Source organism: Ammodytes marinus, assembly GCF_949987685.1.
Source record: "Ammodytes marinus genome assembly, chromosome: 6".
In the NCBI taxonomy this organism is placed as follows: Eukaryota; Metazoa; Chordata; class Actinopteri; order Uranoscopiformes; family Ammodytidae; genus Ammodytes; species Ammodytes marinus.
The window spans coordinates 15068865-15082711 of record NC_137235.1 but is presented as its reverse complement, the minus strand read 5'-3'; the positions used below and the strand labels follow the sequence as shown (position 1 = coordinate 15082711).

General features: G+C 39.9%; 1 protein-coding gene across 1 annotated transcript in view; it reads left to right on the top strand.

The window, feature by feature from the left end:
• The window catches only part of tbc1d1 (TBC1 (tre-2/USP6, BUB2, cdc16) domain family, member 1), a 44347-nt gene extending 39703 nt beyond the window's left edge, over positions 1–4644 (top strand). Inside the window, exons 19-20 of the mRNA XM_080029602.1 lie at positions 2894–3070; positions 3165–4644. Of these exons, the coding sequence (XP_079885728.1) occupies positions 2894–3070; positions 3165–3458 (471 nt within the window). The 3' untranslated portion in view covers positions 3459–4644. The remainder of the gene's footprint in view (positions 1–2893; positions 3071–3164) is intronic.
• The last annotated feature ends 9203 nt before the right edge of the window (positions 4645–13847 follow it).

The window sequence follows — 13847 nt, the reverse complement described above, 5'->3', positions numbered from 1 at the left end:
AACTTGTTAGCTTTTTGATTTCATTCAACACTTGTGTCCTAAATGGCCACTTTCACAATAGGAATCTTGAATCTTGAATCAATGTGACTGCTTTACAACAAAACAGGAAAATAAAAAGAGAGTGAGAGAGTATTCTTCTCCAGTGACAGATTATATTACTGTGAACCACACCCTCTATCTACACCTCCTGCGTCACTGTTTGCGGTCTAAAAAAAACAGGGACACTGCGTTATGTCAATAACATCAGGCTCACAAGTGTAATGATTCCAGTAACCATGATCAGACTTCCTGGTGTTATATTGCTTTTAGGTGTTAGTCGTATGTAAATCGAAAGAAAGCAAATCAGAGCATTTACTGATACGTTTTTGGGGGGATTTTTTTAAGTGGGAGGAGCTGACAGGAGTGTGTGATAAGTCAAACACGTGAACAGTGATATTATCAAGATAGGCCTTAGTTAAGAAAGAATGCATTTAGCCGCAACATTTGCATGAGACAGTGAAAGGTTGTTGAGTCATGCTCTGGCTTGCTGGTTCTTTCCCTCAGGTGCCACTTATCCACGCAAGGTTGTCTAGTCTATATGTTAACTTGGGGTGTGACTCACAAAAATAAGGGTGTGTACAGGATGTGTGGAGCGTCCTGTGTAAAACATTGTGTATTTTTTACTACGCAGTTATATGGATTTTTTAAGAACAGGACAACATGCTGTGAAATCTGTGTACTTCGTGGAATGAAAGGGAAACGCTTAAATGGACATTTTAGCTTAATACCACCTGTTGTTCATAGTTCCGATTGTTCATGTATTAGATTGCTAAAATCTGAGAACACGCTGACACAAAGAAGTCAGAAAATGTTATCAACAGTTTAGTGAAATTTCTTTGGAAGAAGAAAATGAAAGTGAATGCTGATGGTGCATTCATGATGTCTCTTATTTCCAAATGAAGTGTTGGAATGAAATGGGATAAATCTTGCTAAACCAAAATAAAAAAACTGTCTCTGAATAGACTCTGAGTCCTGAGTCTAATAAATAGCCTTTATCATCATAGCCTGGCTTACACTTAAACATTTTGGCTAAAAGCAGAGGCAGTAAGACGAAAGAACTTTGGTTTGAATGTGACTTGCTCACATCCTGGTTATCTGGACACTTGCGTTTTATTCCCTGACTGGAACTGCAATAACAAAGTAAACTGAGGGGGGAAAACAGAGGGTCTAGATAACTCTCTTTGTTTGTCTTCTACTTATTGGCATTCATTTTCATTTGTATGATACTGTGAAATATAACAAGTACTGTATTACAATATGTACAGTATTAAAATATAGACTGCCTTCTCCTTTTAAGCTGCAAGTTGCTTTTTTGAGGACCTTCAGGTCAGGTTTTTATTCATGTAGGCCAGCCAAACTTAAATGGACACTTATTTTCTTCCAATATTATGAGAGAGATAATTTTTTACAGGAAAGAAAGAGGAAAGAGTTTTAATCATCTGTAAACCTCACCTTTCCTTCACATGAGCCAAGGATGAAAAGATCTGGTGCCTCATTTATAAAGCTTGCTGCGCACAAAAACCTTGCGTAGACAGTCAGAAATGTGCTGTGGCAAACATTGGTATTTATTGAAAAATTATTTGCGGAGAAGTGTGCGTATTCCTACACCAACTTTCGACCACGCGCACGGTTTTCCCGACAAGGGGAATCGGCGACACTCAATGGCAACACCAAAAAATTAAGCTCAGTCATCGGAAAAACACAGACAATGACTGAAATGCTTGGCACCCAATACATTTAGTCAATAAAATGTATAAGCTTACCTATAGTTGTGAATATAGGCTACTGTAGTCTATGGCATGCAGTTATGATGTAGGTTGAATTACTTATCTAATAGGTCTACATGTTTTGGTTGTATTTTATAAATTTAATCTAAATAGCGCTACTCTAATAATATTTTATATGTCGGGAGGTGTTTCCGTGAGTGGCCAGCGGGAGAGCAAATAGTTTATATTTTAGGTGGTGTGTAAAAAGTAGTGTTGTACAAAGTTAAGGCCAAGAAATATTAATTTAAACTGTATATTTCGTTAGATAAAATCATGTTATGAATTTAGAAAATGATTAGATGCATCACTTTCCCATAACAATTCACCCTGGAAGATTAAACTATAATCTGGCGTTGTTGGAAATGTGTGGATCTCACGGGAGAGAAACAATGCTCTGGAATAGACTATAGGTATTATTTCACTTGTCACATATTTTTTATAGGCCTACATATAGTACTACAGGTACGCTAATACGTGATATTTCATATCGCGTATTACAAAGTTGGGCGAAATTGCTTTACAAAGACTATAACGACCGTACCAATCATGATATGTGATAAGTGTGCGTGTGTGTGTGTTTTTGTGCCAGTTACTGCAGCACATGCAAGTCACAGGCTTTCTTCCTTCCCAGTCGCTTTCTTTGCGGCCGGTTGCCTCCCTTTTTTCCTCATGTCAGTCAAAATGCCATGCTTATTAACAGTGTCACCATATTCAGGAGCTATTTAGCATTCGCCATTTATGGTAGATTGTGGGATGAAACTGGGAGTTGAAGTGGGAGGACATGGGGCGGGGATCGTCCCCGCAGAATTCGGCGCAGGTAGGTATTTATAAAGGGAAGATTGCGTGCAACTGTGCGCCACAGTTTTATAAATCTCAATTTATTTTTTGCGCAGACCATTCCTGGTTTTGTGCGGACGCAATGTTTTGGGATGGATTCTACCCACACCTTTATAAATGAGGCCCCAGGTTTTCTTAACAAAGAGAATTTTGTCTGCCCTTGGTTTTTGTGAATGTTCGCGATACAGAAATGTCATGGCTTTTCAAATTGTTGCTGTACATCTTAAACACTTTCTGTGTCTTCTTCTTAGGTGTGTGGGATGGACATGTCCAAGCAGCTCCAGGCCTATGAGGTGGAGTACCACGTCCTGCAGGATGAGCTGCTGGACACGCCCTCGACCTTCAACCAACAGCAGCGAGCCGCACAGATGGAGAGGACCAATCAGAGCCTCCGACAGCAGAACCTCGACCTGCTCGAGGAGCTGCAGGTACACATAACAAACAAGCAAATAAAAGACAGGTTATCTTCTCGTTTACTTTGTTCATTTCAACCATCTCCCTCTCTCTCTCTCCCCTGCCCAGGTGTCCCATGCTAGGGTCTGCAGCCTGGAGAGCCAGGTGGAGGTTTTGGTCCAGTCGGAGGGCCGGCTGAAGGAGCAGGTTTGTGTTCTGCAGGAGGAGAAGCAGCAGCTAGCCAGCACCGTGTCACACCTACAAGACCTCCTCAATAGCCTGGGTGTACACAGCTCCTCCCCTGATGAACACACACTCCCTCCAGACTCTAGCATACACACAGGCACAGTACAGGTGGAGGGGCTGACCAGCAGGACTGTGGACTCACTCCCCCACCCCTTGGCTCTTCCGGGGGGTTCATAACCACGCCTCATCATCTTCCAAGGTCTGCATGAGGAGGAGCCGCACGTGAAAGGCCAAGGATGAGAAGGTGGAGTGAGACTCCCTACCTCGACTTTTATCCTCCAGAATGTTTATAAATACAGAGGTAGTTGGACCTAAAACAGAGAGTAAAAGAGTGGAAATAGAACAAAAAATGGGAATGAGAAAAGAAATAGAGAAAGTATCCCACTCTCCAACAAATATAAATGAACAACCAACAATCCCCAAATATAGCACTGTCCGACATGGGCCTCTAGTCAAAGTTACATTTGCACCTGTACTTGTATGTTTGTGTCTTTGAATGTAGGTGAGTGTCTTCACTCATGTGTTTTATGGTCCTGCCACAGGGTTTGTATAATAGTGTCGGATGCAACAAGGCTAAAACAGCCAAAGACAGTCCTCGAAAAAAACGTTATATTGTTCACCCTTACATAAAAGAAATTAAGTAAGAGTAAAAGTAAAATGTTTCCAAAGGAAAAAAGAGAGAAGTAAGGTGAAAAGACGGGTGAAGAAAAAACTTCATGACAAAGTGTTTTTTTTTCTTCATGTTTCTATTATAAAAGTTGAGTTTGACAAAAGCTAAATAATGTTAGATCTTGGATGATGGTGCTCATATTCAGAGGGCAGAGCTGAACTACTTTTTTATTTGTCCTCCGTGTTTCGAGCCTTGAAAAGTTCTGTTCTGATGCTGCAGGGTGAGAAATGCAATACATCCAATCCATTTCACATCCTGTTTTGTCACCTTCGAATACGGATCGATAAATATCTGTAGAAAAAAAAATTAAGCGCAGTTATAGCCGGAAAATTTTAAGGAGTCACTGCGCCTTTCTCATGAGCGGAAGTACAGAATTTTACCGATCATTAAGAACAAGCTTAAGCCTGAAACTTCAAATTTGAAACCTCTGTTGTCAAGACAATCTATCAGCTGTGCGTCATTTACTGTATGCAACACACTGAATTCCTTCAACCCGAGCTGCTGCTTGGTGTATCTGTATGTTAATGTTTAAATGATCTTCCGTGTGCACTTCACTGATGGCAACAAATCTGTTGATATACACTGTAAAGATTTTTTGCTTTTACTCCAGACTCTCTTCGCACATGTGTTTTGTTTTAATTGATAATTGCCTTTATTATATTGTATTCTGTTCTTTAAAATACATTTCATATCCTTAAAGCACATTTGAGTCACTTTATGTGTGTGTGTGTGTGTGTGTGTGTGTGTGTGTGTGTGTGTGTGTGTGTGTGTGTGTGTGTGTGTGTGTGTGTGTGTGTGTGTGTGTGTGTGTGTGTGTGTGTGTGTGTGTGTGTGTGTGTGTGTGTGTGTGTGTGTGTGTGTGTGTGTGTGTGTGTGTGTGTGTGTGTGTGGTGTGATCCTGCATACAGTACGAACCCACGGGTGTCAGACACTGTTAAAGCTGGTGTCGATTGTACCACCTCTTGTCTAAACATGCCATTCACTTTGAATATAATGTTTTTCAAGCATAAGGACACATACTCTCTAGTCTCTACACAGTATTTCAGGGACAGACACGTATTTCTTCCTTTTCAGGAACTCCTCCTGAGGTTAAAAAAAAGACCTGGGGCCTGTTTCAGGTAGCTGGTTTTACATACTCTGGGTTTAACCCTGCGCTCAGAGCGCAGGGTTGATAAGCAACTCTGGGTTTTCGGTTTCAGAACAGTGGATCAGCGTTGGGTTTATCAACTCTGAGCGTGTTCACTCTGGGTGGAGCGTGTGCATAAAAGCCATCGTCAATGGATCGCTGATAACATGATTCACCATGGAAACAGAAGAAACAAATGATTGATCTGATCCTCCCACTTCTCAAAAAAGAAATCTCCGCTCCTCCCACTAGAGTTAGAAATATTAACGAATGAGCTTATGGTAGCCTATGGAGAAGAATTAACGGAATTGTCTCATAACTCTGATCTAATCTCCTCGGCAATTCAGAAAAAAACAGAGCAAACATTTTTTGTCAAGATAATCATTTCGCTTCCGTATGAGAAGCCATAGTCTATTTTAAAAAGTTACGCATATCAGCTGTAAAGTAATAAAGCTGGCGCGGCACAGCATTGCTGACAGTGCCTAAAGCCTACTGTGCAGTAAACAGAACAGACTGTCGCTTCTTTTAAATGGGAAGTGAAATACATTAACGTCAAGACACATTAGGTGACAGTTTCCATTGAAGAGCCTGATTGATTTATTACCAGATCCATTTTCCTCAAGTGATCACAGTTTAAATTATTATATCATTTTTATATTCATATTAGGCTATTTAACGAGGCTTGTCTGTGACTTTAGGATCGCACAAGTGAACTACAACGATCGCGTGCAGCCGCAGCGTTACATGAATCCACCTGACATAAATCTGTTCAGTGGCACAGACGTTAAAAAACATACAATAGGCTACAAATAGGTTTATTAATCTGAATGTAGAGCATGTCACGATGTGTAAGGTGGCCGCCTATATGAACGGACCGAGAGCTGAGAACAAGGCTACTGATCAGATAAATGATTGGTCAAACGTAAAATCATCAGGAAATGATAAAAACATCCCGATGGAGATTTCTATAGAGTGATTTTGCTTCAAACTGTACAGGGACGCGTGTGACAGTGACACTCTTTCTTCAGTCGGAGCTGCAGCGTAAAGTGAAAACAAACTCGGGTAGGTCTAACCACCTATCCAGCAGGTTAGACCCACGGCGTATGTTACCGCAGTAACTGACTCTCGGTTGCACTGAACCTGCTACCTGAAACGGAAAACCCAGAGTTTCCACCAACTCAGAGCGAACAAACTCTGGGTTGCCTCAAAACCAGCTACCTGAAACAGGCCCCTGCTGGGGCAAGGTGTGTGTGTGTGTGTTTGCGTGCGTGCGTGCACAACAGAAAGAGCCAAACACCAGAACCTCAGCAAAACATTTAAAAAATGTTGGGGTGAGTTGTGCCAGGGGGAAGTAGTGCCACCCCCTTGTTTCAAGAAAACAATAGAAGAAATTGGTCATGTTACCACATATTGTTTAAGAGCCATCCATTTGACTCATCCTGTAAAGGTGGGAGACGCATGGAATGAGATGTAAGCACATTTAAGCTCCAAAAACTTTGTTTTGCCTTTCAAAGTAACATTTCCATGATCAAGGTTTTTTGAGTATTGTGTCTGAACAATTATGGACAAGTTTTAAAACATTTGACACATGTTTTAGTGCTTTAGTATGCTACTCTATGAGTATACAATTAGCAGGATGTTAGCCCTAAACTGCTGCATCATGCTAATTTTTCCAAAATGCTGGTGTAGCAATGTAGAAGCATTTCTAATCAGTATTGAACCTAGTGCTCTTGAACACAGCCTGCAAATGGCCCAGTCCCCTAATCAAGCCCTGTATATAAAGCAGGTGTGTTGTGCCAGTATGGTGTTGTCTCTGCTGTGGCTGGTGACCATGTGAGTATCTGTTTTTAGAAGATGTACTGAACGTAATTTTAAACAAGCATCCATTCATTTGGTATTGTTTCTTTTAGCTTTAGGATAGCCCCCCTGTGACCAAGTGAATTTCATGCTTACCCCCAAACCCGTGGTGGTGAGTAGTTTGTAGGCCACACTAATTGATTCAAGTATGCAGCATAGTGAGCCAAAGTTAACTTTATTTTCCTCCATGTGGTAGGTTCACTTGCTGCTGTTTTGCCTTAGTTTAGTATTTAGTTGTTTGTCTTTCTTTTTGAGTGTTTATTGAACCAACTGGGGGTTAATTGTTGTTTTTGATTGATGTTTTAATAGTTATTTTGCTTTAGGCTGGAGCTGGGTGCCAAACTGTAAGGAGGCTAGGCACCCCTGGTGAGGTCCCGTCACTTGCATGCGAGTTAAAGCACAGGGATATAACACGTTTTTCACCAGTTTTAGTGTGTAGTGACTATTGATGTGAGGCACTTGTGGTGAGTGGTAGCACCCCTAGGCACTCCTCGGCGTAGTTTGCCTCTCAGCAGTTGGCCTCAGCTTTAGTCTGTTTTGTTTTGTTTAAGTTTGGGACTGCTACTTTAGATATTGTGACTTTTAGACGTTCTATATAAATGAGTTTTAGTAATTTTGTAATAAAGAATATTTTCTCTTTAGTTATCTTGTTTATTAATTTTTACACACTAATCCCTTTTTATCCTTAGTAGTTCCAGTTCCTGCACATTTTATCTGTTTTCCATCAAAATAAAGATTTGGTTTATTTTGAATTCCCGTCTCTGTCTGTCAGTTTAACGAATCTGTTTGCTTTATCAGCATTGTTAATATTATTCAACACAAAAGTTACATCCCTTATCTTTACTTTATTTCCAGGGGTGTAATTCCCCTGGTGGCGTTGTCGGTACTCTCCCATTCCCCCCCAATTCTTCCCCCTTTATTGCCCCGCTCGCTACACTGGGGTTGGGGTGATTTGTGCCAAAGGGCCTGGGGTGAGTGGGGCCAGTGGCATGGCTGTATGCGCTGGCGAATCGCAGCCGTTAATAACATGCAAACTGTATTATAACAGCGATCGGGACTGCATGTCCATACTCACACACGGGTGATCCACATTTAAACACGTTTCCATGTGGCATGATCGCTTACTGCGGCAACTTGCATGCTTACACATCTGACCGAAGGAGAAGAGAAAGGAAACTTACTAAACAGGCTCTCTGGCCGACTGACGTCACGGCCCTAACTGACAGCTATCCACACTGAAAAAAACACATCTTAACACACTGTAAGAAATAACAACACTGTAACTTATGAACGTTGGGGCCTTTTCTACAATGGTCGCTACTCGCTACTGTCTGCCGTGGAATCAAAAAACCCTCTAGTTGAGAATGCGCAATACAGAAGCAGACGGCAAACGGACAGGTCTGTCGGCCAATCAAATCGTTCGGTCCGAATAATATCATTGGTTGAAGTTTTCACAAAATATTATGAGATTGAAATCATTGTTTGTTTTTACTCCTGGTTGGTCTGTCTTGCATTTTAGAGTGTCATTACCTTATTAATAACATTTTAACCTAATCCAAAAAAAAGTGTAAAAATGCAACAAAGGTAAGGGTAGCTTTAAATGAGTAATTTTGGAATGGATTTGTCTTGCTTTTACATACCATTACAGTTTATGAGATATATATCGATGGCACAATTTACCCCAAAGTTTTCTCTCCAAAGGCACAACTTACCCCGCACCGGGAGCAAGTTGTGCCATGAGACCACTTTTTTTTCAAAAGCTATATTTCTTAAACGGTATATTTCAGATCCAACGTTATTGTTGCCAGGGATGCACCACATCCTGAAATATACGCACATATTTTAGTTGGAGACGTTACTTATTTGTGTGTGTATGTGCCTATATGAACAATGTAATTGTTTTAATAAAAAATGTTGGTAGAGGTCAGGGAATACAGGTGACCGTGCTGTAAAATGGTTAAATTAACAAAAAACTGAAGTGATGGCAAAAATCACACAGTTCTATTTGTCGCAGAGCACGAGCAACATGGTTTTGAATCCTCTGCACTGGCTTCCTGTGTCTTTGAGGAAGACGTGCACTTTCATATAGCATACCGTACTTGCTTTTGCAGGTATTATAAAAAAACTGCACTAATAATTGTATATTTGTATTAATGGATTAAATTACCCAATATAATGTGAACAGGTCGCTTATGGGGACAAACCCACAGAAAAATCCATGACCCAACTGTTGTTTTTCTAAGCACGTAAGCTTCCTTTAGCTGATCGTCTAAGCATTTATGGCCCAGAACTTTAGTTTCCCCTCAATGTTCTCATTTTATTAAAACGTTGCTAAAAACCCAGTGTGCACTATATCTGCTCAGCATCAAACTGACAGACAATTTGAGAGTAGAGTGGAGAATTTAGCAGCCAAAACGCTTGATATTTCCATCAAAGTCGGAGTTGGTATAGACCAAAAACATAACCAGAGAGGGAATATTTGAGTTAAATTCATCAGGTTTCCAGTTAATCCACCTATATTTATATGCAGTATGTGTAAAAAATAAAAAATTTCACTACCATTCACAATTTATTTGAGTGTTTTGCATTTTGCTTCTCTACTGTCACTACCAAATGATGTCAGAAATGCTAAGCAAAAGCAATCAATCAAAAAAAGCATATGTGAGCACCCTGACAGTTCCTGAAAAGCTGCTGTTGAAACAACCTTTTGACCTTGCGCTGCCATGGATGAGGGCAACTTTCCCAGCAGTTATCAACAAAAGACTGACATTGTTATTAACCATAGACCATAATTAATAGTGCCAGTGTTCTCTGGCACTGATCACTGTGTTACTTGACACTGCCCAAATGATCCAAACCAAACACTCCTGCTGAATGGAGATTTCCATGAGGCTGCAACAAAGGGAGTCAAGTTCTTTATGTAACATCCAGGAGGTGGACACGCCCTCCTCCACTAAAAGGACACTGATCAGCAGGTACACTGCATGACTGCTTGATTTGTGGCCACACCCTATGGACCATCTCATCCAACCTCAGGCTTGAAGCAGCTAATCTGTGATGATATCTTGGGTGCTTTTGTGGATTTTTTTTTTTAAGGCTACATAAAGCTCTACCAATCGGCGGTCCTGCCCATGGCGTGTGTGTGTCTGTGCCTTTGTTGACGGCTCAGTTATCATGCAGTGTTGAAACATCTAAAAATGTCTACACTTGTGCTGTGTATGTGTTTGCGTGTGCACCTGCTGTGTCAGAGCTCCTGCTGTTACAAGTTGAAAGCAGCACAAACATTTCTATTGTGAAGTAATGGCTTCTCGTGTGACTGTGGTTGAAACCCAGCATCTGTGGGCAGATTTTCTTAATTCTCCGGCTGAGTGAACAGAGAGGGAGCAGGATCCCCTCGCTGTCTCGAGGGCCGCCTACACTATGTAAACAGAGCCTGTGTGTGTGTGTGTGTGTGTGTGTGTGTGCGTGTGTGTGTGTCTTTGCCCAGTTGATCACACTGCCAGGGTTGTGTGTGCTGTTGCCAGAAGTTTTGTTTTATTTGACTTGGCATCTGTTGATCCTACCACACTCCACCTCAGCCCTGCCCTGCCCTGCCCTGAACTGAACTGAACTCCACCACATGCCAGTAAACACACGCTGAGTGAACCTGAGAGATGGACTATCAAACTTAGGATGTGATAATTACATATTGATTATAAATACTGTACGTCGTTGGATGGCAGTATAAATCAAAGTTTATGTAGCTCTGGTGCCTCTCCATCTGGTAGGGAAACAAGACGTGAGTCTCTATGAGGTTGTTATTGGGCACAGCGGTGCTTTCAGCTAAATACTCAGCATGCCAACATTCTGACAGTGAGTGACAATGCTATCATGTTGATTTTTCAGGTTTGACAGTCACCCTGTTAACCATATGAGGTTGTCGTGTTAGCATGCAAACTTCCACTTATTAGCAGTGAAACACACTGCAGCTGAGGCTGTTGAATGGCATTAGTCTGCAGATTTGTTTGTCATAAACCACAACATTGAAGTTTGACTATTGTAAGTTAAGTAGTCATCAAAACATGATACAATATATTCATGGCAATCCATCCAGTAGTTGTTGAGATATATCAGTGACAATGTTGTGGTGTACTGTCCAGAGCTGTGCAGCTGTGTCTTTAAGAGCTCCGTTTTACACACTGACAACTACCAACTTCATCCTTTTATGTGGCCTATAAATTGATAAAGGGAGATGTAATCATTAATGATGCTCTGTTTAAAGACACGTAACAGCACATCAAGTGTTAAGATGACAGTGGACATAACAGCGTTCAAAAGGTCAGTAACACCTTATAAAGCACTAACCCAGCACTTATTCTTGATAAGCTGCTACTTCCTCTGACCAGGCCATAAAGGCAGACCTTGATTATACTGGACCTGTGATGACCCCATAAGGCCGCTCCTCTCATATACCCTTAGTCTAACATCAGTCAAACCTGTTACATATTCAGAAATATGAACCTGATATATATGTATGTTTTGATGACAGTAGTGATTTGAATTTGATTTGTGTACTCAATTGTATCGGCTTAACATTATTGGGCAAAACCTCTACTGCACAGGAAATTATTAATTTCATATTACAGTAGGTGAGTGACAACAGGAATTTATTTTTTTAAATCCACAAATGAAAAAAACATGCTGGAGATATGCTGTTTTTTATTTGTCTTTAATAGGCATTCATTATGAATAAACTGATGTTCAACAAACAATATTGCACCATTGCATATCTGCAGTCAAACATATTATACAAAATAATTTCAATAATTATATGACATACTGTACATTGACAGTTGTTTAGCTTTGAATTTACTTGTCTCACTGCAAGAGTGTATCACCGTGCTTTTGATTGCACATAACGTTTCAATCTTGAACTTACATTTTGCGAGACAGGAAAATAACTGAATTCTTCCCCTTTTTTAAGTGTCAACATGTTTGATTTCTCAGGTAGGTTTAATCTGTTTGTGTCCGTCAGCTATCATTTAAGGACAAAGGGATTATTTAGAAGCCTTGACTCTTGAAATTGTGCATATATCCAACCCTGGGCATTTCAACATCTGTGCGTGCGTGCGTATGAGTGTTTGTGCGTTTGTGTGTGTGTGTATGTGTGTGTGTTTGTGTCTCTTTGTCTTTCATCATACAGCCCAGGCATTGCAGCTCAACATGTCCAAACTGCTTGTTAACATGTCACAGTTGCATAATGTTGTGTCCAATGAATGGCAAACACATTCCACTGTTATCTGTCCAAATTTTACTTAGTATGTTTGTGTGCATATGTGTGTACGCTTACACACTTTTTTACTGGACTTTAAAATATGTATTTTTCCACAAGAACAGCACTCGTCGAATTTCATCCCGTTTTAGACTTTAAAAGAGACATACTGCTGTACAAAGAAATGCCATCAATCACTTTGTAAATATCTAATGTCATCTAATGTTTTCTAACATTATTCTGACTAATTTTTTATTTGTCCCTTATGTGTCTGTGTAAACAATCAAAGTGTGTTTGAAATTGTAAACAGTGTTACCTAAATTACAGGTACAGAGGTGAAGATAAGATTTGGTTTGAGGTTACGGCAGGCAGCTGGCATTTTAAGGGAAGAATGATTTATTAGATCTGATATCTGAGCTTAATAAACACTTATGGAATCAAAGTTCATGAAAGCCCTCTGTAGTTCTGCCATCATACAGGTTAGTCATGACAATACCTGTTTGAATGTCTTATTCAAACAATCTGCTATTTATTTTGAATAAATCACTCATCAACTGCATACATCATACATCTTATTGCACTATACGTTGTTACTCTTTTACTCTATATACTCTATACTATTTTTACATTTTTTATTGTTGCATTATTGAGGAGAGCTTGGAACACAAAAATGTCATTGCCAGCTATGACTGCTTGCCTGTTATGTTGTGCATTTGACGAATAAACTAACTAACTAACTAACTAACATGAGCATGTATTCATTCAATACCATGAAAACCCACAATTAAAATGTTTTCAGTTTCCATCAGGTTCATGATGCAACAACCATGGTGAAAGTGAAGGCTACGTTAAGGGAAAGATCCTGGTTTGGGTAAAAGTAAGACCTTTGTTAGAGTTGTGTGTTACCAAAATAAACACGTGGATCAGCTCAGGGAACAATTATGGTCATGCTTTAATAACATCAACAAACAGTATTGGCTGGCTTCCTCCTTTGCTCCCCTCACATCAAATCTCAGTCACAATTATTTCATATAGAAATTCAGGGTACTTTTATTAAGAAAATGTAATGCATACGTTCAAAATGTTCTAGTTATTTAGAAGCCTTGACTAGGAAATTACACATACAGTATATCCAACCCTGGGCATTTCAGTGTGTGTGTGTGTGTGTGTGTGTGTGTGTGTGTGTGTGTGTGTGTGTGTGTGTGTGTGTGTGTGTGTGTGTGTGTGTGTGTGTGTGTGTGTGTGTGTGTGTGTGTGTGTGTGTGTGTGTGTGTGTGTGTGTACACAGATGGAAATTAGCTAGTTGCTAACTCTGGTACTGCTAATGAGCTGTGCATTGTCCCTGCTAAATAAACATATAACTAAAAAATATAACTATAATGCAACGACATACAATGTCATACAACATACACTGCTTCTTATTGAAAAACAAGAAAGGCAATAGTGCAAGGGTGCAAAGTGCTGAAATAAGTATTGAATGAAATATAAAATTAAAATAATAATATACATCATGCTGTATACAGTTCAGCATGCTTGGATTTACATGTGACAGGGATGCTGATGTGTGCATGTAACATAATGTGCATTTAAGGTACCATATATATATATATATATATATATATATATATATATATATATATATATATATATATATATATATAT